Genomic DNA, 27,780 nt, shown 5'->3' with positions numbered 1-27,780 from the left:
GGACTTGGAGCACCCGCTTCTATTAGGCCTCTCCATCTCCCTTTCAGTATATTGCTTCTAGTTCTCTGTTGATTCAAAACTCAAATTTGAGAAAAATATGTCAAGTCAGAGTAAGGAGAAAGTGAAAGGTGAAAATCTAAAATTCTTTGGCCTTCTTTGCTTCTGTATTGGGGAATATGTTTTATTTCATGTTTGGCTTTGCTAGATAACAGATTAGTGGGAGACTTATATTTTAAATCAAAACAGGAAAACAATTGTGCTATTTTAATGTCCAAATCTAGAAATGAACACAAAGCCTTTTTAGGTATTTTTCAGATATATCACATGTGAGATTTGTGAAGTTATAATATGCCAGTGGTGCTTTTACAACTGCCTTTTTGGAGGGGGTACTTCAAATCTTCACATGTGCTGACAACTTTGATTATATAGACCGGGGCGCCTGGGTGGCTCAGTCGTTAAGCGTCTGCCTTCGGCTCGGGTCATGATCCCAGGGTCCTGGGATCGAGCCCCGCATCGGGCTCCCTGCTCTGCGGGGAAGCCTGCTTCTCCCTCTCCCACTCCCCCTGCTTGTGTTCCCTCTCTCGCTGTGTCTCTCTCTGTCAAATAAATAAAATCGTAAAACATCTATTTTTAACTAAATTTTGGTCTATATAATTTTTTTTTAAAGTTCTTCGAATAATTGGCCAAGAAGAAAAACTTTCCTTTAATCGTGGATGTAACAAATGTACCCTATAAAATAATTTTCAAAAACCTTAAATTATTAGGACTCTTGTCTGAAAGCTTATTTGCCCATGTACAATAAAAATGGAACCACTATTTTGGACAAGTGCTTTTTCTCTACGGACTACTTCACCTTAACACTTACCTGTATTTTGTATTCCAGTGGCTCATTATTAATCTCTGTGTTGGACCAAACAGACTCGAACATGTTAATTTGTCAATACTGCATTTTAAAAATCAATCCACTGCTCTTTCTTTAGTTACAACAGAGAGATGAAATTAACAGTGATCGCCAATCGATGCAGTCCTTGCAGACTAAGAGACACAGCACAACAGTTCAGCCGACAGTCGAGGACTGAGGACTGGCCAGGGTTTGAGTACTCTCCTGTCCACAGAACTGGCTCCGAACGTCTTCCTCCTCCTCACCTGCAGAGCTCAGCCCTCGCCCTGCTGGTGGGCGGGGGTGGTTTCAGTCACCCCAGGGCCAGCCTCCCCAACTCTGACCCAGCCGTTCCTCCCGGCTACACGACCAAGATCTCTGGGTTCCCTTGGTGTGGCTGCCCAGCGGGTAGCTGCAGGATAGCAGCGGCTGCCCTGAGAAAGTAGCAAGGTAGGAAGGCATAGAGCCTGGGACTGGGGAAGGCACAGAAGTGTGTGAGAGGGTAGGAGGGGGGAGGCGGGAGGAAATGGAAGACTGAGAACATGCGAAAGAGCGTGGGAGACCAGGACGGAGGAAGGTCATTAGAGACAAGAAGTCAGCCCTTAGTTCTGGACCGCTAATATTTTACTTCACAGTTGATTAGAGGGGCTGGAAAGCACTGCTATCAGGCAAGCGGCAGGCTGATTCCTTCTTATACATTAATCAAGAGCACACAGCGCTTCAAATACACATTCAAATCTTTACACAATTTACAGTCGCTGAATACTTGAGAATAGACTTGAACAGGAAGTGCTCTTAGCTTAAATGACTACAAATTAGTAAGGACAAAGGCTCTGTCTGCATTCTGATCACAGTGATTCATTTGTATTCAATTACATATCCTCCAACAATGTTTTGTTCTTCTACTTGGATGGCATGCTTTTAAGATACTGTTTTGGCTTCCATTTTCTTATAGCAAGCAAGTAATGGGGCTCAGGTTCTACCTCTGGCATCTCTAAAGAAGAAAATGCAGCTTCAGGCTTAAGTGGTAAATCAAGTCCTTTTGAAATAAAATGAACAGCAACTGAAAGTTCTAAAGCACTTGATAGATGCAGATCTGGAAAAGTAAAAGATAGTAGTAACACCACCAAAAAGCTGAATAGGAAAAAGCCTAAATCAAGTTACTTCAGTTAAAAGAGTACGTTTAAAAAATAAAAAAAGGGGAAAATCAATTTCCTTCTTTAGAATGGACTCTGAGATTTAGAGCACTGTATTACTGGAAGGTAGACTGGTAAATACAATTTCATACTGGAACATTTGCAAGATTATTCTCGTACCTTCAGCTGTTAGAAACCAACAACTGGGTACCCCTTCGGTCAGCTCTGCTCCTGATGGGAGGTCTAATCTTAGTCTGAACTGGAGAGTCTGGCCTGGTGATGCAGCCACTGGAGAAAGTCTAATGTTTGGAGCAGATTTAGGCAGTTTGGGCAATGTCCTCTGTTTCTCGACCAGGAATGGGCCATCTACCACAGCATTGTCAGGTCTGAAGACTGGGAGCTAGGAAGTAAGAAAATCTGTTAATTAAAACCCAAGTACTTCATAGTAATTGTAAAGAGCTTATTTTTGAACCTCAGTAGAAAAATGAGGTTCTATGTCAATAAAACTTAATTGCCATTCTAGTCTGAGTTAGGAATGTGCTTACTTAGACGTCCTTATAATTATTTTATAGGTTCAGAAACATATTTCATCCTGGCAAAAAGATTACCAATACAAATGAAACAGAACTAAGTTCATTATCCAGGATGTTTATAGATGGTAGGAAATTAAAGTAAAACTTAATTTAAATGTAGGGGGTATTTTTCACTGCCAACTATAAGATGATCTATGTCAAGAGAAATGACAGTTATGATGGCAGTATTTTTATTTTAAAATATATCTTGGGGGTGCCTGGGTGGCTCGGTTGGTTAAGCGTCTGCCTTCAGCTCAGGTCATGATCCCGCAGTCCTGGGATCCAGCCCCATGTCGGGCTCCCTGCTGAGCAGGGAGCCTGCTTCTCCCTCTGCCTGCCGCTCCCCCTGTTTGTGCTCTCCCTCTCTCTCTCTCTCAAATAAAATCTTTTAAAAAAAATTATGTATCTTGGGAATTCCTAGAATTTTAGGAAAAAAGCTCTTGCTTTTTTTTTTTCCCAGCCAAATGTGATAATATCAAGAGATAGCTTGAACATTTTTGGAAACTATATCCTTATCTTTAAAAATTGATTAGAACTCATTTAAGTTTCTTCCAATCTTATTTTCAATGTGTTGAGAAATGTGGCTCCTAGTTTCCTTTGGGAGGTTACCTGGTAAGAGATTAATGTGTTATCTTTGTTTCCCATGGTGAATCCAAGAATCCTTAAAAAAAACAAAACACCTGGACAACCCAACCCATGTAGTATGTATGCGCAATGTGTGTATGTCTATACACATACTTTTTTTTTTGACATTTAAACACAGATGAAAGTTCAAATTCTCTCCAACTTCCAGTATCTTAAACACTCTCGTCACAAATGGAATTTTTAACAAGAACAGGGCATTCTGGAAGGAGCATTCACTACTCTACCTACATGTTTTATGTCCAACACTGGAGATGATTTAACCAAAAGCGCCTCTTTCTGTGCTGTGAGGACTTTAGTATCATTCTTAAAATAATACTCTTACACTTTGATTGCTTACCACAGAAATTGTTTTTGTTTCTAAATCCATCACTTTAATCTGATGATTATTGGTGTCTGCTACATATAACTGGCCATTCTCCCCAATACACAAGCCGCCTGGTTCATTAAAAGTTGACTCGGTAAAGCTGGAAGTGATAATGTTACTTGCGTCTCCGGTTCCTGCTAATGTTGAACAGTTTTTTGTTTTTGGATCCACAACTTTAATCTAAAAAGAAAGAATAATGCAGTATATAGCTGAAGGTCAAGCTCTTGTTCATAGTATAGGAAAGTGTAGTGAAAAGCAAACCAGAGAACTTGACTGCCATTAGCATTCTTACTAAATCTCAGAAAAAGAATAGGCATTTCCAGCGCACCTGAGTGGCTCAGTCAGTTAAGGGTCTGACTCTTGATTTCGGATCAGGTAGTGACCTCAGGGCTGTGAGATCGCGCCCTGCATCAGGCTCCGTGCCCAGCTTGGGATTTTCTGCCTCTCCCTCTCCCTTTGTTCCTCCCCCCACTCATGAGGGTGCTCTCTCTAATAAACAAATCAATCTTAAAAAAAAAAAAATGCATTTCCATATTTTCTTGAAAAGCCAAACATTCAAATTACAGTCTCAGGGGAGACACTCCATTCTGAGAGCTAAAAATTACATAAAACACCCAATTACATCTTATCTTCCAGCAGCAATCTTTGATGAAATTATTTCTGGAATCAAAAAAAAATTTTTAAATGTTATTCTTTTTCCTCACAATGAGACCCAGTTGAACTTTCTTTTTCATGAGCATCTAACACTGGCTGAGAATTGGCCGCTTCTGTTAAACCTAATGATTTCCAATTGTGCCTCAATTATGTTAATTTATGGTGTCATCACAAGGTATTAACATTTTCCACTAGTTTTTATAGAAAAGAAAAATGCAATAAAAATGGCAACAATCGAATAATCCGTGCAATAGAGACAAAAATGGAAATGCTGCTGAAAATGGAATTATTTGCTAGCAGGCACTGCAACCATGCAACAGCTCGAAAACGTTCCTTTGTTAGTTGACATATTAATTTCCCCGACACCTGCCGCCTTATTTACCCTGTTACTAGGCAGCTTTGATGGATCGCAATTCATGATTTTTTGCTGTAGTCATGGGGAACTGATTTAGTCCCTTCTCCAGCTCTGAGTGCCATCATATCCTCTTTGCAAAGAAAGGACTAAGAAAAGAACAGCAAAGGCCTGTACACAGTTGTCAAAGACTGTTACTCCTCTCTATTTTAAAGTGGCAGTTGGAGGAGGCTCACAGAGCTTTCAGCTTTTTACATGCCACAGATGAAAAGCAGGATCATCTAGAATTCTGTTAAGACTCACCTTGTGATTATAAGAGTCTGCCACATAAAGTAGATTCCTTTTCTTGTCCCAAGTTACTCCAAGTGGGTGCTGAAGCTTGGCACTGATTCCTTCTCCATCAACATCACCAAAAGCAAATAAATTCTTTTTTTTTTTTTTTTAAAGAAAGAAACAGCATGTATTAAAATTCTTCCAGTGCTACAGCATAGGGTATAAAGTAAAAAGAAGACTCTATATGCTACTTAAGTTAAAGGGGAAATGGGTCTGATTTCATATAAATAGACCTGGGTATTCAATTCAGACAAGAAAACAAATGACAGAATTTTGAACCTGTGTTAATTTGTGGCACTTGGTACTTTTGTGCACAGTGATCACACATCTGGTCAGGAGCAGGTCAGGTCTACTAATCTGGTGCTCTTTCCACCCTCCTGCCAAGTGTCGAATTTACATTTTCCTCTTTCCTCTGTAATCAACATTTGATCCTTCCATTCTTCCTGAAGCCTCGACATTTGTGTAATCAGGTAGAGTCAACTGACTTTTCTTAGATGGTTTTGTCACTTGCCTTTCTTTATATTCGCATGTCCTTTGGCCTGACTTCCACTTGATTTATGGATAGGCCAAGAACTCGCTCTCCCGAAATGCAATAACTTCGCACTTCGAAACATGCAAGCGGGGTTAAGGGTCTGGGCATAGCATGCAAAAGCGGTCTTCACGCATTACCATGGGATCCCTTTCTCCGCCCGCGAGGTGCTTCACTGCTCCGTCTTTCAGCGAGACCGTTCTCACCGTGCTGCTCTCACTGTCTGCCACAAACAGGCAGCTCCAGGGATCTTCGGGGGCCAGAGAGAGGCCTGAAGGCTGGGCAAAGCCTGCCTTGTGAGGATACGCATTATTTCGGTTCTCTTCACTTCCGCTTCCAGCAAACCGAAGGCAGGTTCCTTTCTTCAGCTCCCTAAAAGAACCCAAGTTCATAGGTGGAATCGACATCGTCGTGTGTGTCCCATTTAGTCATCAAATGAATGTAAGTAATGAAATCGGTGGTGATAAACACTGTTAAAAAAACAGACCCATGATCTTTGCCTCAAGTGTGCAAGTCAGCTTTACTTTCCCTGTAGTGCTTCTAAATCATTAACTTACTCACTGTGCAGGGACCTTTTTTTTTTGACATACACAAAATTGAAACTATTCTCAATGATCATATTATTGACTGGATAGTTGTGTGTGGTTTTTTTTTTTTTTTTTTCCTACAAATGGCCAGACATAGGTACATCTGGATCCCAGCTTAACTTTTTTTTTTTTAATAAGTTTTTTTTTTTTTTTTTTTATTTGCGAGAGAGAGAATGAGAGAGAGCATGAGAGGGAGGAGGGTCAGAGGGAGAAGCAGACTCCCTGCCGAGCAGGGAGCCCGATGCGGGACTCGATCCCGGGACTCCAGGATCACGACCTGAGCCGAAGGCAGTCGCTCAACCGACTGAGCCACCCAGGCGCCCCCAGCTTAACTTCTTACAGGACAATTATGCTGCTTTAATCAACTGTAAAATCAATTTCTTATATACAATAGAGAAATTTCTATTTAAAAGACTTTGCAATGATTCTTTTTGTAATAGAAAGCTTTACACTTTGACCTCTAGGTTTATGCTGGAGGAACTGGAAGGAAGACACGGTGGTATGCTGCGTCGAGGGAGGGGAGGAAGCTGACTCAGGATGCAAAGACATGTACATCATCTCCAGATATGGCCCAGCAGGCAGAAGTCTAAGATGACCACCAATCACTTATTCACTGATATGTTCCCAATGGGGGATAGAGGCAAAGGGATACAGAATGTATAAAATACAGCCACTTATTCAAGAAACTTAAAGAAAAATGTAGTCAGAGAAATACATGTGATAACTAATATGCCAAACAAATAAATTAAAAAGTAATTAATATGAATCTTAATTTCGAATAGGAGTTTCCTTAATTAAATAAAAGAAAGAGTGGGGAGAAAAGGACCTTCTAAAACATTAGCAATCTTTACCACTGGAAGATCAGTAAAAAAGATCAAGCATCCTTAAAATTATGATACAGGTCCATGTGATCCGACTGGACATTTTCCTATTATGAACGAGAGTGAGAAAACTCTACTTATTTGGAAATTTAGCCCACTCTTGACCATATGGGTCGAAAACAGCCATCTAGAACAGTGCATTCTGGCCATCTCTGTTACTTCTACTGTTTATAATTATGCCTTGCGTTAATGTTTCTGGTCACCACGCTGTTCAGGCTACTATCTTCTCTTGCCTGGAGATGACCACAGTCCCCTCACTGCTATCTCTGTGTCTAGTTTTCTCCCAGTCCAAATGCTGCCAGTGTTCTTTCAAAAACACAGATCAAATCATGTCACTAGCCAGCTCAAAACTTTCCATAAAGGCATGCAGAATAATGTTCACATTTCTTCAAAGGACACAGAAGGCGCTTCACAATCTGGCTTTTACTCACATCACTGGTGTCATTTCTTGCCTGGAAAACCTCCACTCTCCCTAACTCCTGCTCCTCTATCAGGTTTTAATTTAGCAGCTTCTTCCAGGAAGCCTTCCTTGATACCTCATATTTTATTGATATTGGGTATTCCTCTTATTTACGTAAGGGACAATTTTACTTTAAGGGACAGTCTAGGAGGAAATAGTTATGGAAACCAGCAAATGCAACCAGAAACAGGGTCAGGGGAGAGAAGAAAAAAGAGGGATGGAGGGAGGAGGAGGGGAAGAGAGAAGGAACTTTTCAGTGCAGTAATGTAACTACACAGGGAGTGTAGTGAGGTCACAGAGAAGAGTATGGTCAGTTCTACCTGGAGTGTGAGGGAGAAGAGATAAGGCTCTACAGAAAGGATATAAGAAACTGCAGAGACACTACTTTTTCATCTTTATATCCCCAACAGTGGTAGCGAAACTCCTACATTTACTGTATAAGCCAGGCACCAGGCTGAACTCTTCATACCTATTATTAATTTTCAAAACAAGCCTATGAAGTTAAGATATAAAGAGACCGAAGCACAGAAAGTTAAATTGGCTCTCCTAAGCTCCCAGACATAGTAAGGGGCAGAGCCAGGATTCGATCTCAGGCAGGACTACAAAACCTGAGCCATCAAGCACTCTGCCACATAGTACTCAAACGTTTGTAATCCTGAGCAGGGATGTGTGAACTGCATGTTAAGAGAGCGGCCACCAAACATTTCCAGTTCTCTCTCTGGAGGCTCGAGAGGACTGATCTTCCCACGCTCCCGGAAGTTAGCAATGGTGGTCATGAGACTTACTTGGGCTGATGAAATTTAAGTGATGTGTGTCACTTCTGAGTAGAAGCTTTAAGAGCCACTGAGCGACTCACCACCTCTCTCTCTGCCAGGATGACTGGCAAAGCTCCAGATGAAGCAGGTGGCTGCTTCATCAGCCTGGTCAACAGCCTGGCAGAGGAGCGCTCCCCAGTGAACCTATGTGAGTGGGCAAGAAACAACCTCGTCTTACGCTCCTGAGAATCCGGTTGTTTGTTACGGTGCTGTAGCCCAGCACATCCCAACCAGCACAGAGGCGTTGCAAGAACAGAGACTTGAGGAGAGGGAATTCTGTGAACTCATAGTTTACCCAAAGAGAGATACTGTCACTTACTTTTTCTTTGGTAGTCTGCCACAGTCCAGCAGCAGTGCCCATATCTGATGAGTCCCCGCCATGGCTATCCACAGAATGTCATCTGTTTGGACCTCTGAACCTTTATAAAAATAAGCAGTAATTAATACATACGTGTCTTGTTAATACAAACACTCCATGTGTTTCAGAAATTTAAAGATGACAGCAGCATGTTTATAAATCATCTGAAGAAGAAAAAAGTATTTACAGTTTTAAGTTGCCTTTGAAATTTTTCCATTTTCCTTGTGAAAGGTTTATTTCTTTAGATTTATAAATTTACCTGTAAATTCACAGAAATCCAAAGTATTCTTAATAGCAGGATGTCCCTCTGCATCTCTGGGCACAACGCTTTTAAATATTTGATTTCTTATTTGATAAAATGAGTTGACATATACTCTCCAAAGAAACTCTGCCAAATACCTAGCACTAACCACTGAAATCATATGCTTTAATAACAGGTTCTTTGAACAATTTCTCATGAAAAAACTATCTTTTAATAGTGTAAGAAATAGGTATTTCCACTGGGGCGCCTAGCTGGCTCAGTCGGTAGAGCATGTGACTCTTGGTCTCGGAGTCATGAGTTTGAGACCCACGTTGGGCATGGAGCCTACTTAAAAGTAAAATAAAGTATTTTTAAAAAATGTATTTTCACCACAGGATTAGCTAGACTTGGATACACATCACAGTTGCTATTTAAAAATCCATTGTATTAATTGGCTATGAGGCTTTTTCCAAAAAATATAGTTGATATGCAAAAAAGCTATGACAACAATATATTACAATATAGACTACAATATATTACAATTGTTTACTAAAACTTGTAATTTTCTACTTTCTTAGACTGATGTTACAACTTACTACAATGTGACAAGGCTCTCTTTCTCAAATTAATTCTACTGTTAAAATACTTAATTTAGGGGTGCCTGGCTGGCTCAGTCAGTGGAGGATGTGACTCTTGATCTCAGTCGTGAGTTCGAGCCCCACACTGGGTGTGGGGCCTAAAAAAATACATCTATCTTAAACTGTATCCTGAGGTGACTTTTATATGTAGTTGAGAATTTTTAACTAAAATAATTTGGTCAGATATTCCTTATGCTAAAAGAAGTATCTTGGTGAGGCCATTTTATTTGTATTTTCTTTAACTTCAAGGAGTGTGTGTCCAGAAGGAACCTGTTTTCCTTCACTTGTATTACCTTCAAGTGTCTTTCAATTTAATGACAACAAAAATAATATTGATGGTTCTCAATAAATTATGGTGGCTATGTGCCAAGCACTTTATAGAGATTATCACTTACATTTTCTCAAATGCCCCAAGAGACAGGTAGTGTTATTTGGCCCTTTTTACAGATGAAGGAACTGAGGCCTTAGAGAGGGGAGGTAATTTGCTAGGATCCCAGTGCTAGTAAATGAACTGGAATCTGACACGAGGCAGTCCGACAGAAAAATCTATATCACATGTTGCCTCTTTTTCTGTGTTCTTAATTGCTATCCTATGAAATCTAAAGGAAAGCATTTCAATTTAATTTTCTATAGTCAAATATTTTTATGAACAAAAATTACATTAAAAGTGACAAGGGCATCCATTTGTTCTGGGGACTCAGTCTCTGCTTAATCACCTTTAGAGTAGATCAAAAGCTTTTCATAATTATTTTATTTTGCTTCTGCCATGTGAGGACAAAGTACAAAGGTGACCATCCATAAGCCAGAAGAGAGCTCTCACCGGAAACCAATCATGCTGGCACCTTGAACTTGGACTTCTAGCCTTCAGAACTGTGAGAAAATAAGTTTCTGTTGTTTAAGCCACCCCATCTGTGATATTTTGTTATGGCAGCCCAAGGTGACTAAGACATTCTCCCTGAGAATAGAAAGGAGACAAGGATATCTGCTAGTCAGCACTTTCATTTAACATCAGTTGAAGGCCCTAATTTGTGCAACAAGAAGAAGCAAAAATCATAAAGATTAGAAATAAAACTGTAATTATTAGAAGATGGCGTGCTTTTAAAGCCTCTACCTTGCCAAAGGAGAGCTGTGTTGGTATCTAGCTGAGTGAAAGACCAAATCAGTTCTCCAAACAGACCAGCCTAGTTCAACCAGGGTCTACTATATGAAGGCCAAACCTCATAGTGGTAAAGTGCAAACAGTTTGTTTGGTTTTGTTCTCTGTGTACTTATTTCCTTTAGAAGCCTGAGGAACGAGAAAAAGTATAGAAGCAAAGGCTGTGTCAGATCAGGATTTCAGCGTCTTGGGATTCCCCGTGACAACTGATGGTGATGATGATGTTGACAGTGGGGAGGGGGAGGGAGTGAGGATGATGACCATCCAGAATATTTCCTATGTTTAAGGCACTGAGTTAATGAATAAGCACCTTACAGGGATTATTTCCTTAACAACTTCAGAAGTCTTATTCTTATCATCTCCATTTTACAAAGAAACTGAAATTGAAAAGGGTTAAATAATTTGTTGAAATTCACACAGCTAAACCTGGAATAATTAGTGAGTCTGAGTCCAGATTATTAGTGTTCTGATCAGAATGAAGGAAATACAGAAGTGAGCCTTGGCCCTTATGGCCAAGTCCTGCTTGGCTCATTGACTTCTCCCTCCCTCCTGCCTCTGCCCCATGGACTTAGCTCAGGCTTGAAGTACACAAGAGCATTTTCTGTGTGATCAGAAGCAGAGATCTGATCAAATGTAATCATGACTGTCTGTTCCAGGATGTGTGCCTGGGTTCACTCCTGTCCTTCCCTCCCTGTAGCCTGTGGAATAGCCTATGGCTGAATAATCTCTTACCAGGATTTTTTCCAATCCCTTGCCTTTCCATTTTTGGGTTGTTTCAGCTTATCAGCAGCTCTTTGTGACTCACAGGATGAAACTCTATGTTATAGCAAACACTTCTGCAGTACTTTGTATGGGGCCAGGCACTGTTCTAAGTGTTTCATGTATATTAACCCTCATAATTCTTGCAATAAGCTTTTGAGCTAGATCCTATTATTATCTTTAATTTAGATGAGGAAATTGAGGCATAATGAGACTAGGTAACTCGTCCAAAGTTACATAACTACTAAGATGTAAAACTAATTAGAACCCAAGCAGTCTGGCTCCAATCCATGCAACACTGCCTCTCAGGAAGTTTTTACCCAGCCTGATAATTTCCCTGAGGGCTGAAGAGTTTGTTCTTGCAGATAAAATGAGAGTTTAAAAAAAAAAAAAGAAAAGAAAAAGAAAAAGGTAGTCTGGCATTTATAATGCTTATCAAACCAACAAGAATCATATTAATAATTTATACTGTTCACCCCGCATTTTGAAATCTAAAGCACACAGTTATATCACCAAGTATGGGTATTGGTTTTGTTCCTCCTAATAAGAATGTGACAATCATGAACATTGCAATTTTAAATTAAGAGTGCACTTAGTATTATTGATTTTCAACAGTCACTTAAAAAAAAAAAAAAAAAAAGACAATGCCAAAAGCTGAAAAAGGTTTTGCGAGTATTTTAAAAGGCAAAATCTCTCATGATTGTAAGGATTAGTGAAATAATTTCAGAAGACAGGAATAAAATCAGCAAATGAAATATGAAAATAAAATTACCTGCCAATGAGGTTTTAAAAATTTGGTGTTATTTTAAGCAGCCATGGTCAAAAATAGATCCCAGTCATTAGAACCCTCTAAATAGCAACTGTGAAATTGTCCATTTGTATAAATAGTTTTTTCTACACAGTCTCTAAGCCTCCTAGGAAGCAAAACCTCATGCCATTAGGAGAAAGAAGTAAAGCCTAGCACCCCCATGGCACAGGAAAACACCAATCACAGCTGGAGAAGGGTAGGGAAAACAACAACAACAACAAAACCCTTTCTATCTCTGAGGGAGGGGCAGAGAACTATCTTTGGCCAAAGACCCCATACTGACACCAATACAAGTTTCCCACTGCTGGGGGAGCAGCAGCAAATTCCTCTAAACCACTAAGAGTTTAGCTGCCAGAGAGAGAAGGAACAGGAACAATGAAAAAGCTCCCTACCTCCTTTCATGGAGGCCCAGGCATACAGGGTCTCCCCGAGACTGAGGCTGACCAGAACAGAACACCCCGTGGCCCCTGTGCAGCCCAGGACGAAGCAACCAACAGCAGCAATCTATCTCTTGGGATGCTGCAGAGTGCAATGTAGCAAGCCCTCTGTGGTCAGCTGTGCAGGAAAACCCCTCCAGCATGTAGGCCCCACACTAAGGCAAGGGCAGCCCACTGCTAGAGGAATTTGAGAGCTATGATAAACTGACAGTAACCACAGCAATAATAAAACTCAGACCCAGCCTAGGTTCTGATTAGATTGACTCAAACTTCCCTTACAATGGCATAAATATGCTGATTTCATCAGCCTCTACAATTCTATTCAAAATTACTGGAATATAATAAAAAATGAGAAGACACACATAAAAGCAAAGCAGAACAAAACAAAACAACCCCAAAACCAAGACCCCATTTTCAAGAAACAACAAAAACAAATTTTCAACAGAAACAGACTCAGAGATGACCTGAAATTTAGAACTGTATGACATGGGGTTTGAAAGAACTATACTTTCTATGTTAAAGAATCTAGAGAAAAAGGTGGCCAACATACCTAAATAGAATTTAAGCAGGTAGATGGAATCTATTAAGAAACAGTAAAATGGAAATGCTATACCAAAAAGAATCTGTGATAAAAATTCCTTCAACAGACTCATCAGTTGATTAAACACAGCTGACGAAACAATATAAATAAATCAGTATAAGTTATCTGAACTGAAACACAAAAAAGAAAGAATAAAGGGTGAAATAAAAAAAACATGATACGTAAGAGTTTCTGGATAGAACATATCAGAGCCTAACATATAAGTAACTGAATCCCAGAAAGAAGAGAAAGGAGCAGAAAACGTATTTGAAGAGATGATAGGTGAGAATTTTTCCACAAATAACAAAGGACACAAAACTACGGACTCAAGAAATCTAAGCAGGGTAACTCCTATACATATCAGTCAAACTACTGAAAACCAGAGAGAAAATCTTGATGGCAGCCATGAAGGAACTAGGAAAATAATTAGACCTCTTGTTTAAAACTCTGTAAGTTATAAGGCAGTGGAATGACATCTCCTATATAAATATATATATATATATATTTTTAAAAAAGTCAATCCAGACTTGCATATGGAGTAAAAAATCTTTCAAAAATGAAGGTATGTACTTTTTCAGACATCCCACCTCCAATCCCCCACTTAAAAAAGAAAGGCCAAGAGAAATTAATGTCAGCAGACATGTGCCTCAAGAAATGTTACAGAAGTTCTCCAGGCTAAAGCAGTATTATTACAGACGGACACTTGGGATTCCAAGAAAACAGTATGAAAACAGTTTGGCAGTTTCTTATAAAACTACACATACACTTACCATATGACCCAACAATTTCAATTCCTAAGCATCTACCCAAGAAAATAAATACGTATGTCCACATAAAAACCTGTACGCAAATGTTTATAGAGGTTTTAGTCATAATTGCCATAAACTAGAGATATCCAAAACGTCTATCAACTAGTAATTAATAAACAAATTGTGATACAGCCATACAAGTGGAATACTACTGAAAAAAAGAACTGCTGATAGAAACAACAACAGGGATGAATGTCAAAAGCACTATGCTAAATGGAAGAAGCCAGACATAAAGACTATAATGAGCAACAAGAAATAGATGATTGTTGCCAGTAGGTGGAGTGGGTGGTAGAGGTGGTAGGAGGGAGACTGAACAAGGGTCATGAGAATTTCTTGAGGTGATGGAAATATTCTATATCTTAATTGTAGTAATGGTTATAAGACTGTATATGTTTGTCAAAATACATAGAACTATACCTAATAAGGGTGATTTTCACTTTCTATAAATTATACCTCATTAACCTAAAAATTTTTATTAAAAAAATCTTAGAAATACAAAGTCAATGTGATAAAAGAATCTTCTCTCAAATTTTAAATATAAAACTATTTTAACAAAATAAAAACACAGTAGTCACATTGTATAAATTCTATGCCTCAAAAAAATCTATCATTTGATTATCTTAGAGGATTTTTTTATGGTATTTTATAGCATATTAATGGAAGTCAAAGAAGCATATTATCTAAGCACATAAGTACCAACACTAGATTTTTAGACTAGCATACTAAACAGCTAGATTTCAATCATTTAAAGTTGTATAAGAACAGCTAAATTATAAAATGCTGATTAAAGGGCCAAGGAAGGTTAATGGAATTCGGGCACATTGTCCTTTCCATAAATTATTCTAAATCAGGTAATGTCTAAAGTACTTAGAGACTAGCAGGGGTTTTGACCTTTATGATAAAAAAGCTCTTAGAAACATGGCAAAGATTCTGAAAAACTATAAATTTATTGTAGCTAGTAATTATTTTTAGTGCATTATGAAGCTCTGACCATATTCACAGTGATAATAAAACATGAACAAAGATGAAACAATCTCTTTTGTAAAAATCATTTTATGTTAATTATTTTTATGCTTTTATTACTGTGATGGCATGGGTTTGGGCTATTTGGTCACCATTTAAAATACATACATACATCTTCACATTACATGTATACTTAAAACAATCAGAGGTATTCAAGTACCTTTCCCTAATCTCCTGAGGTATGTTGTTTATTAAATGGATCCCTTGATAAGATATACATTCAGTTGTATATTTGTCCCCATTATTTTTCATTCTCTTTACCTAATCTATTGCTTTTTCTAAAAGTTCAATTTTTAACTAAACATACATACAAATGGCTACATGTTATATATATAAAGTTTAATAACTAGAAATCTATGTGCACACCACCAAGCTGAAGAAGAAGAAATTATATGAAAACCTCATGCATCCCTCCATGATCATAGCCCCTCCTTTTCCCACAAGGAACCACTGGTCTAAAAATTTGTGTTTTTCGTTTTTTTTCTTTTTTAATTTTACCACGTCTGGATGGATCTCTCAATGTACAGCTGACCCTTGAAAACAGGTCTGAACTACATGGGTCCACTTATGCCCAGATTTTTTTCAATCAGTACAGTATAGTACTGTAATTATATTTTCTCTTACGATTTTCTTAACATTTTCTTTTCTCTAGCTTACTTTTTTTGTAAGAATACAGTATATAGGGGTGCTAGGGGCTCAGTCGATTAAGCGTCTGCTTTTGGCTCAGGTCATGATTCCAGGGTCCTGGGATGGAGTCCTGCATCGGGCTCCTTGCTCAGCAGGGAGCCTGCTTCTCCCTCTGCCTCTGCCGCTCCCCCTGCTTGTGTGCTAGCTCTCTCTCTGACAAATAAAAAATCTTAAAAAAAAAGAATACAGTGTATAATACATGTAACATACAAACTATGCCTCAGTTGACTGTTTCTGTTGTTGGTACAGTAGGCTATCAGCAGTTCAGTTTTGGGGGAGTCAAAGTTACATGACGATTTTTTCCTGCAGGGTCAACTTTCTGTAAAAGAAATCATCTTGTAGTCTCTTCTGCAACTTGATTTCTTACTCAGACGCCGGCGACTTGTCTGCGGATGCTACTTTTGTAGCTGTGGCTGTTACCGGCACTGCAGGACAGCCTAATGTACGAAGACAGCACAACCCTGAATCCAGTTTTCCATGGTTTCCTCCTGATGATTCCGTCCTCTCTCAAATTCACAACTATGGTAGAATTTCAGGAATATTCTCTTCAAGTGTTAAAAAACTTAAGTTTTTACATGAACAATTTTTCTCAGCCAGTCCCCTTCAAGTTGCGTTTAATTCCCCATCTGTTTAAACCAGTTGTATGATTACATAATTTATATATACAGTGACCAATTCAGTATGAATGCAAATGGAAAGTTGTTTTTATGAAAACAAAGTTGAATACTTTGGAAAGACTCAATAAAAGCAAGTAGCCAAGTCAAATTGTTGAACTAAGTGTGGAAAGACAATTGAAAGAATAAGTTAAAAACACTGCAGCCCTCAGACTTCCTTGCAAGTGTTTCAAAATTCTCATCACATTTAAGGAAACCCAAATAGTTTATTTGGAGTGGTACAAGACTGTCAGGGGTTACATGAAGAAAAGGCTTTGGTCCTACATCAAAAGATTGGCTTAAAAATGTACACTTACAGTTCTTAGAAGAAAGTATTTTTACTTTTATGATTCTCAGATTTTTAAAAAGATTTTTTTTTCTAAATGGACCAGTTATCATAGTCAATCACATCAGTAATGGATTCTACTCCATTTACTTCTACTTTTATTTCCACAAATGATTCAGGTAGCTTACAAAGAAATAAATACTGATAAATAAATTTAAAATAAAAAAATTGAAGCAGTAAGTAAATAGGGTAGAAAAGAAAGAGATGCAGCTGTACTCATATCAAAGAATGAATGCCATGTTTCCATTATACTTTGCTAAAGATAATTGGTCTCTAAGTTTTCTGGCAATCAGTACAACAAATACAATCAGTTATGATATTCAAATTATCAAAGAGCTTAAATCAAACTTGATACTTAGGAAAAAAAGTATTATCTATAATATAGAGATCAGAAAAAAATTTCTCTAGTAGAGAAATTTATTTCTAAGGTAATGATTGAACTACCAACAAATCCCTATAGTAAAAATCGTAATAAGTCCCATAGGACTGTGTTTTGATGAAATACATATCAAACACATATGCACACATACAGACATAAATGTGTTGACACATTTTTAAATGAATGACATGATGCCAAAATACTATTTAGTAAAAACAATTTTAAGAACAAATATTCTGTAATCCAATTTCCCTAAACTCTGACAATATACATTAATTCAGGATTAGATTTTAGAGTAATTATTGAAAGCAGTGGCTCTTAAAATGATTTTGGGTAATGTACTCTAAAATTCTGATGAAAATCTGACCAATTCCCCCAAATCTTATATAGAATTTCTGAGAAGTTTAAGAATCTCAAAAAACCTAACCAGGAATGCCTGGGGTATATGACTCAAGGTTAAAAACTCTTGGACTAGAGTCGTCATTATGATTATAGGTCCTTCATAAAGTGCTTGAAAACCATTTTCTCTGAGCATTTTGAGAGGTGTTAAGCTTAAGTGCATTCAAGATTACTCCTTTTGCCAAGTACCTGGAGTGAAGCTATTCTAAGCTCTAAGTGAAATGCAGAGCCATATGCTCTTAATGATCTGTTGAGCTAAGGTAGGACTCACCACTTCCTTTACTGAGAACTGAGCTTAATAAAGACATAAGTCTCAGCACATTATTCAGTTGGAAGCTTGTCTATAGACCCAAGCTTGTCTATAGACCCAAGCTTGTCTATAGACCCAAGCTTGTCTATAGACCCAAGCTTTTCCTTAGAAAGCAATCTGGGTGCATTCTCAATGGGAAATAAACAACCAGAGATTCCATGCTATAAAGTATGAAAAACTTTTAGCCTAGAAAAAATGCTTAAATAAATCCAACTAAATAAAGTATCCAGTAAAGTACACCCTGTTTTTAAGCAATGTAATATCTGATTTATGTGACAGAATGAATTACTAGTCTTAATTCTTCACTCCTCTGTTGTACTATTACACATTCATACCCTTACCAGAGCCTCACTGTAGGCAAAGTGTGTATCCCTGCCCCATGACTTTGGGCTTAGTCATGTGACATGCTTAATAACAGTCGGTAAGCAGTTAAGACATGAGCAAAGGGTTCAAATGTGTTTAACTGGGCTTACTCTCTTGTGCTCCTGCCTTCTGACAAAAGAATATGCTTCAGACAGCTATTGGTTCAAGGAGGTTGAGAAACAGGGTAGATCTAGACCCAAGAAACAGCCTGGAACCAAGCCCAGGCTTAGCCTTGATCAGCTGAACCCCAATCCTATATAAGAGTAAGAAATAAAGGTTTAGGTTTGTGTGAGTTTGGGATGATTTCTTATGAACTGTTATTGTGGCAATTACTAACAAATACAGTACATACAAGTTGTAGGTTGCAAAATGTAAATATCTATAAATGAATTGCTATGTGCACTATTAGCTTTAAGTTCCCAGGGGCTTACATGCTAAGGGGAGAAAAAAATTTTTTTTCCCATGAGGGAGGGTGACAGTATAGCAAAGTAACAATTCTCATCCACTTTGACTATTTTACTGAGAGAGATGTTTCAGACTATTTTTCTGTCTATAAGGTTTATGTTCAAATAGCTCAGTGTATCAAAGGCAAGGAGGCAGGACGGACAGATAAGTCCTGGTGGGGATGAGTATTTTTAACCCTGAAATTATTTAGAATTGGCCATGCATGGCGACAAAAAGACTGAACTGTAGCTGGTTTTACTACTGTTTTAAAATTCTCTGCATATATCCCCTTATTGATTGATTGTGCCTGGGACGCACTGCTCCCCTCCCTTCCCAACTCCTTCTCCCTGTGAGCCACTAAAACAACTCATGACTATCAGGACACAGAATTCCCAAAATAAAAGTCTCAAAAGTAACTTATGCAAAATACCTAAGTTATTAAGTGCAGTAGTACCAGAAGTTCATTCAATTATTTTATGAATATTAAAAGCTTTATAAAGTTAATCACAAAGGAAAAAATTAAGGTCTTTGAATTATAACCAGATTAACATCACAATAGGAAATTATCTCAAATGTAAAGCCATTAAACTAAGCTGGTGCTTATTCACTCTATAATTCAGATCATACAAACCACTTAGTACCAAATTCCATTTTCAATGTATTCTACTAACTTTCTTTATTCATTACTTTGGTTTTAGATGTGTAGATGTGTAACTATCTCAGAAGCACTGAAGGCCAATGAAAAATAAGTACTAATGCTCCAAGATGATTTCTAGTCAATTAATACAGGTAATAAAGATTATAAAGACAATATAAATCTCATTATCAATACCTATATAATTCAGTAAAGTTTTTTTTAATTACCCAAATGGAGCTATCACATTTCAATACAAATTTTAATAATCTAAAAAAAGCACTATCATTTCTTGATTTCAAATTAAATAAAAAGGCACTGTTAAACAGCATAGTTCATGAATAATCATTTCAAGTTCTGAAACTACAATCTTTCCAATTTAAGAATATTCAGAACTATATTAATTGGAAACTACAGCTAAGACAAAATTCTTTAGCATTAGAGTAATATATAGTTTACTTGTGTATAAAATATAATCTGTAATGTTATATATAACAATATTGCTGGCTTTATTTTTACACAATAAATCCCACCATAGGTAATAAAATTATAAAGTAACTAGCAATTAGAATTAATCCAAACGAATGTCCCCAGAATATTTTAAAAATCTTACATTTGTTAAGCAAAGTTTACTTATATTTAGTATTAAAAGTTTACATACCTGACGTTCCAAAAACTACATCCCAAGGAGAACTAATGGGTTGTTCTTCTCCTTGAGCTCCACCTTCTTTATCTGTACCTTGAATTCCAATGCCAGCTACAGTGCTCACCATCTCAGCTTCTAGATCAATCTATAAAAATTAACACATTTTATGCAATGCATGTTACTTTTGTTTTTTTCCTTTTGGTACATGAAGATTTCCAATAGAACATATAGAAAGTTTTTGCAACACAAATACTCTTTAAAAAAAAAAAAAAGCTAAAAAAAAAGGGCTAATCAAGTATAGGATGAGCTTGTTATTCAAATGCACAAAACTCAGTCCTTTTCATTTCCCCACCCATCCATTCCTCCCTTCCTCATCACTGGCCTCTACCAGGATTGGTGTTGATGTCATCTTAACTATAAAATATGTTAAAGTGAAATTTGAAATTTCAAAGCAAAATCTAGAAAGATGCAAGTTTCTTAAAATTAAATGTATTTCAATTATGCTTGACTAGTAATTGACAAATATAGAGCTTAATATGTGCTAGGCACTGATCCAATAATCATCCATCCATCCATCCTCATAATAACCTATGACTGTGATTTTGATTAATATTGAGGAAACTGAGGCACAGATCATAAAGCAGCTTTCCCAAGATCCCACAGCTAGTAAGTCAAAGCTCTGGGATTTAAACCCAGGCAGTTCTAGCTCTACTACATTATACTGCCTCTACTTTATAAACTGAAATAATGAAATCTACTGAAAAAAAGATGCTTGGTTTCATCTCCTGAGATCCTTCCACCAACATTTTATCATGAAAATTACCAAACAAACATAAAAGTTGAAAGAATTTTGCAGCAAACATCCATACACCCACTACCTCCTATCAACACTTCACGTACTTGCTTTATCACATCTTACTGAGCTATCAATCCCTCAATCCATTTACACTTTTGGATGCATTTCAAAGTAAACTGTAAACATCAGTACACTGACCTTAAGTATCTCAGCATGCTTGAAATTAACAAGAGTTCCATATTTTTTCAGGTCCATTTTCTTTTTTGGAGCCAAAACTTACAATGAAATGCGCATACCTTAAATGTTCTATTCAATGAATTCTCATAAATGCATTAATCTGTGTAGCCTCAACTTACATAAAGAAATCAATGTTATCTTCATTCTGTATGTCCCCTTAAGCCTCCTTCCAATCACTCCTACCCCCAGAGGCAAAGAGTATTGTTTTTCCATCATAGATCAGTTGTATCTCTTCCGGAATTTCAGATAAACTGAATCAAACAATATGGACTCTTGTGCGTGAGGCTTCTTTGACTTAACAGGTTTCTGAGATTTATTCATACATAAGTAGTTCGTTCCTTTTTCCTGCTGAGCAGTATTCCATGATAGGAATATACCACAGTTTATTTACTTATTTTCCTACTGATGGATACCTGGACTATTTCCAGTTTGGGGGGGTTCAAATAGAGTTGCTCTCAATATTGTTGTATAAGTCTTTTGCTGAAGGTATCTTTTCACTTCTCTTGTGTACATACCCAGGACTATTAATTGCCGTGTTATAGGGCAGTTATAGGATTAGTTTGATTAAAAACAAAAAACAAAAAACAAAACTGCCAGAAGGTTTTTTTCTCAGTGGTCTATCATTTCTGTATTTTCTCCAACGATGTATGCAAGTTCCAATTGCTCCACATCCTTGCCTTGCCAAACTATGGTGTCATCAGTCGTTCTTTCTTTTTTTTGTCAGTCAATTTTAACCATTATGGTGGATGTATTTCATTATGCTATCACTTTGCATTTCCTTTTTAACCTGTGATGTTGATTACTTTATGGGTTTGTGGTCATTCTTACATCTTTTGAAAAAGGTCTGTTCAAATCTTTGCCCATTTTTTATTTGTAGGAAACTTTATATTTCACGGATCTTAGTCCCTTCAGGTATGTTTTGTAAATTTTTGCAACTAATTTCTGACAGCCTGTAGCTTGTCTTCATTTTAACAGTAAATTTTAATAAGTTTTAAATTTTGATAAATTCAAATCTATCATTTTTTTCTTTTATAATTGTTTCTATGTCCTGTCTTTGAGAAAACTTTGCCTACCTGCAAGTCACAAAAATTCTCATGTTTTCTTCTAAAAACTTTATGGTTTAACATTTACATTTAGGGCTGTGATGCATATTGAATTGGTTTGTAATATGATGTGTGAGGTAGAGGTCATATTTCTTTTTTTTCCCCATATGAGTATGTAGTTGTTCAAGCACAATATGCAGAAATGACTTTCCTTTCTCCCTTGATTACTTTGATGCTTTTTGAAAAATCAAATAACTGTGTAGGTATGCGGTTACTTCTAGACATTCCATTCTTTTTTATTGAAATACACATCTATCCTTATAAAAGTATCACACTGTCTTGACTACTGTAGCATTATAGTAAGTCTTTAAATCACACAGTGTGTCTTTTAACTTTGTTTTTCCAAGATTGTTTTAGGGATAATAAATCCTTTGTTTTGCAACCTCCATGTAAAATATCGGAGTCCGCTTGTCAAGCCTGATGGACTTTTCATTGAGATTGCATTGAATCCACAGATCAATTTGGAGAGAATGGATATCTTAATATTGAGCCTTCCAATCCAATTATTGGATTAATTTTTCTCAGCAATGATAAATTTATTCTATGTATTTTTTTATTACTGTAAATAAAATTTTAAAATTCTAACCTAATTGACTATTACTAGTATATAAAATATACTTTGTCGATCTTTTTATACTGACATTGTATTCTGCAACCCTCCTAAATTCACTTATCAAGTAGCTTTTCTCATAGATTTCTTAAAATTTTCTATGTATGTGACATGCAATTGGCAAATAAAGACAGTTCTTTTTCAGCCTGTATGCCTTTTCTCTTTCTTGCCTTATTACAATGGCGAGTACTTCCAGTATAATTTTTAATAGGTATGGTGAAAATGGGGATCCTTGCCTGGTTCCCAATCTTGGAGGAAAAGCATTCAATAATTTGCATTAAGCATAGCTATAAGCTTCTTGTAGATGCCCTTTATCATATTGAAGATGTTCATTTACATTTCAAGTTTACTAATTTTATCATAAATAGAAAAACATTTAAAAACATTTAATACCTAATCTAGCAATCATATGGTTATTATCTTTTATTCTGTTACTGTGGTGAATTACATTTAGTTATGCAGTACCCTCTTGCATTATTTTTAGTGGCTGTTCTATAATCTCCTGAAATTGTAAAGAATATTCATCAATGTAACCTTATTTGTATTTTACTGAACCCAATCTGCAAAAATACAAATAGGCAGCTAGGGATGGGTCCTTGAAATATATCTTGATTTAAGAAATGTATCAAAGACTTATTATGATAATTCCTCTTGCAAAAAGCCACAGGTCCAGGTGATGTTACAGGGAAGTTTTATGAATATTCAAAAACCATTAATTCCTAAGTTAGACAAATTATTCCAAAAAACAGAAAAAGAGTGAAAACTAATTAGCTTATTTGATGAAGTTGGTGTGACCTTGATTCCAAATCAGGTGAGAACAGCATAAGAAAATACAGAGCCATTTAATTTATGAACATGAATTTTAAAATATTTAATTTGGGATAATCAAGTCCAACTTGACTTTTTAAAAGAATTCATGATTAGGAAAGATTTATCCCGGGAATAAAAAGGTGACTGAACAACAAAAATCTATTAACTCATTACATCAAGGCACCAAGGGCAAAAAACTATATAATTATTTCAATAAATGTAGAAAATGCATTTAATAAAATTATATAATAAAATAATTCTTAGTAACCAGGAAAGTTTAACCTCATGAATAATTTTATTTCCCAAAGTTATAAAAAACATTACACTTCTGGAGAAAATCTACTCCCTTTAAGATTATGAGCATGACAAGATATCCACTATTACTGCTAATATTTAAAGGCATTTGAGGTTCTTGCCAACAATAAAAGAAAACAAGATGTGTAAAAATAAGAAGGGAAAAGACAAAACTCCCATTTGTTTTGGCAGACAATATAATTATTTATATGAGAAACAAACAGGATTTTACAGGAATGGATGGGCTAATCCTAAAATTTATATGGAATTGCAAGGGATTCAGAACAGTCACAACAATGCTGAAAAAGAAGAAAGTGAGAGGATTCCTACTTCCTGATTTCAAAACTTATTAAAAGCTACTGCTATCAAAACAGTGTGGTAGAGGCATAAGAACTGATATATAGGTCAATGGAATAGACTTGAAAATCCAGAAATAAACCCATGCAGGTATGAATAATTATTTTCCACAAAGTTGCCAAGACTACTCAATGGAGAAAAAACAGTCTCTTCAGTACACGATTCTGGGATAACTGGATATCCATATTCAAAAGAATGAAGTTGGACCCCTACCTCACATCATATAAAAAATAAATAAATACAAAATGGAGCAAAGACTGAACTGTAAGAGCCATAACTATCAAACTCTCAGAAGAAAACATAGGAGTAAATCTTCATGATCTTGCATTTGGCAATGTAATTGTACATAGGACACCAAAAGCATAAGCAATGAAAGAAAAAAATTGGGAATCATCAAGATTTAAAACTCTGTACATCAAAAGATATGATTAAGAAAGTGAAAATGACAACCCACAGAATGTGACAAAGTATTTGAAAAATCACATATCCCATAAGGGATTTGTATCTAGAATGTATAAAGAACTCTTACAACTCAACAAGAAATGCAACCAAGTTAAAAAACAGGTAAAGAATCTGAACACTTTTCAAAGGAAGATATACAAGTGATCCATAAGGATGGGAACAGATGCTTGACATCTTTACTCATTAGGGAAATTATTATCAAAACCACAGAGAGGCCAAGTCATACCTAGTAGGAGGGCTAGAACTTAAAAAATGGAAAATAACAAATAATGGTGAAGATAGGGAGAAAATGGAACCCACAAATATTGCAGGTAGAAATGTAAAATGGTACCACCACTATGGAAAAGTTTAGCAGTTTCTTAACAAGTTAAACATAAAATAGAAAACATATAGCTCAACAATTCCTTTACTTAGGTATCTACCAAGAGAAATGAAAATGTACGTTTACACAAAATTCTTATATGAATTCATTACAACCAAATATTGGAAACACACTAAATGTCTATCAACTGGTGGAAAAAATGTGGTATATCTATACAATGGAATGCTATTCAGCAATACAAAAGAATAAACTACTGATATGCTACATCATAGTTGAACTTCAAAAACATTGCTCAGAATACAAGCAGACAGACAAAAAGGCCATATATTATATGATTCTATATCTATGACATGTTCAAAAGAGGCAAAGTTATAGACAGAGAGTAGATTAGGGCTGGGCCTGAAAATAGGTATTAACTGTAATTGGGCAGGAGGGTTCTTACAGGGGACTGAAAATGTTCTAAAAACAATTTATGGCTATGGTTGTACAACTTGCTAAATTTCCTAAGAATTCTTGAATTATATACTTGAAATGAGTGCTATGTAAAATATATCACAATAAAGTTGTTAGAAAAACACACGCAAATACATTTGTATATATACAAATAGAAAGATTTGAATTAAATGTGCCAGAATGGCTGCCTATAGGTTGTGTTTATGTAGGGGAATAGCAGGGGGGATGAGAGTGGGGCTAAAAAGGAATTTATAAATTACTAAAGAAATTATTCTAAACAAGAGTCAGGTCTGCATGTAACAATGATATTTGTGAAATATGAACATATGATCAATCCTCTGCAAATGAGGTCTTAAACAAAAGTAAATTACAGTAAATATTTTTATATATTTAAAAAGAGAAGAAATAATTCCATCTCACTTTTTTTTGTAGACATTAAACTAAGTCATATAATTTAAAAATAAGTTCATGTAACCTAAATTTTTGTGATTATGCTACTTAAAAAGTATTTGAAATGCAATGAATACCCTAAAACCCATTAAGTTCTTTTTTTTCTTAGTTAAAAACTTTATTATGTTATGTTAATCCCCATACATCACTAGTTTTTGATGTAGTGTTCCATGATTCATTGTTTGCGTATAACACCCAGTGCTCCATGCAGAACGTGCCCTCTTTAATACCCATCACCAGGCTAACCCATCCTCCCACCTCTCTCCCCTCTAGAACCCTCATAAAACCCATTAAGTTCTAAAGCAAGAGAAAAACATAGAATTAAAAAAAGACAAGTATACCCTGAATGTTGTGGGCTATATATCTTACTACTTCAACACCTGGTTAGATATCCATGACACTATGATGAATTACAGAAGCAGACAACCCTGAAAATACAATGATGAAGAAACACTGACCTTTAAGGATTTGGTAACAACAGAAAGGCATTTTTTCCCAAAGTGGGAAATCATGACACACCATAAAATCATTAGTCCTACAAAAAGTTCTGCCTAAAAAGGGCTCTTTTGTCAAATAAATTTAGAAATACTGCACATATATCCCCCCACTAATGTATTCACAATATATTAACATATTAAAGTCTCTAAGAACAAAGTCTCCGAGAACTTTAAAGAATAAATCTGCTTTAATTAACAAATCCACAAAATCCTTGCCTCATATAACATGTTTTCATATTAAGAGAAATACACACTTGAGAAAATATTTCACTAAATAGGTTATTTGCTCAAAAATTCATTCAACAAATACCTACTGAACACTTATAATGGGCCAGCCCCTATTCTAGGTGCTTAAGATTTCAGCAGTAAAAACAAATTTCATGACCTCATTGAAATTTACCTTACAGTGGTATTACAAGTTCTACACATGTTTTTTCCTATTATTTTACATGATAACATTGCCAAATGGGCACAAATATTAATACAGAAAAAAACTGAGAAAAGCAAGGAAGTATCTGAAATAATGTGTTTTGGCAGGATGGGTTAGATGAACTTAATTATTTTCTAAATAGACAGCAACTTAAAGGCCAATGGATTATAGCCAAAATATTCATTAATATGAAATGTTTAAAATAACTAAGTACTTCTACAATGGGATACTATGTAGTCATATCATTCATGTGACTAATATGGAAAACAAATTTAAAAGAACTGCAGAAGATTATGTATGTACAATATGATTTCATATTTTTATGAAATTTAAAAAAGGATTCTCTAGAGACAGTCTTTTAAATATAAATTTATTTGTATAGGAATAGAAAATTACTGAAAAGACAAAAATTTTAACAATGGTTAGTTATCTCTAGGGAGCTAGAATAGATGGTACAAGCCTTTTTTTACCTTTATGTATTAATTCATGCTTAATAAAAAAGATCATATATAACTTTTATAATGAGGTAAAACAAGGGGTGCCTGGGTGGCTCAGTTGGTTAAGCATCTGCCTTTGGCTCAGGTCATGATCTCAGGGTCCTGGGATTGAGTCCCGCATCGAGCTCCCTGCTCAGCAGGTAAGTCTGCTTCTCCCTTTCCCTCTGCCTCCTCCCTGCTGCTCGTGCTCTGTCTCTGTCTGTCTCTCTCTCAAATAAATAAATTAAATCTTTAAAAATTTTAAAAAATGAGGTAAAACAAATTTTAAGACTGACTGGTAAGTATTTCCAGGCAAAGCATTAGAGCTGAAGGGTGGTGGGAGTGGTATGATTTTTTTCCTAGGTTTGAGAAAATTTAACTGAAAAAAGGACAAAGCATCACTCTATAAACAGTGGTAGGAAAATACTGCAAAATGAGGAGCTTTGGGGTGATTAGGCACTTTGAAACAAAGATAAAAAAAAAAAAGACTTGATTGATAGGTTTGTCTTCTGTGACTACTACAGGAAAACAAGATACCTAAGAATAAAACTAAAGCAGTCCTCTGAAAAAAACTGAATAAGGAGGATTTGAAGTGTTTAAGTATCA

The 27,780-nt window shown here is 36.2% G+C and overlaps 1 protein-coding gene across 2 annotated transcripts in view; it reads right to left on the bottom strand.

Annotated features, from left to right (window-relative positions):
* The window catches only part of NHLRC2 (NHL repeat containing 2), a 60,095-nt gene that overhangs the window by 8,293 nt on the left and 24,022 nt on the right, over window positions 1-27,780 (bottom strand). For both annotated transcript variants that reach the window (XR_004683613.1, XM_035029465.1), the window contains exons 5-10: window positions 19,893-20,022; window positions 8,528-8,627; window positions 5,606-5,837; window positions 4,907-5,029; window positions 3,571-3,777; window positions 2,197-2,416 (exon numbers count right to left, since the gene is read on the bottom strand). Coding sequence is in view for 1 of the 2 variants with exons in the window: in XM_035029465.1 (XP_034885356.1) it covers window positions 2,197-2,416; window positions 3,571-3,777; window positions 4,907-5,029; window positions 5,606-5,837; window positions 8,528-8,627; window positions 19,893-20,022 (1,012 nt within the window). In the remaining variant the exon portion in view is untranslated. The remainder of the gene's footprint in view (window positions 1-2,196; window positions 2,417-3,570; window positions 3,778-4,906; window positions 5,030-5,605; window positions 5,838-8,527; window positions 8,628-19,892; window positions 20,023-27,780) is intronic.

This window comes from Mirounga leonina, unplaced genomic scaffold (genome assembly GCF_011800145.1).
Source record: "Mirounga leonina isolate KUSES-001 unplaced genomic scaffold, KU_Mleo_1.0 Mir_114, whole genome shotgun sequence".
Lineage (NCBI taxonomy): Eukaryota > Metazoa > Chordata > Mammalia > Carnivora > Phocidae > Mirounga > Mirounga leonina.
Note: the sequence above shows the minus strand (reverse complement) of the source record. Positions and strands in the feature narration are given on the sequence as shown.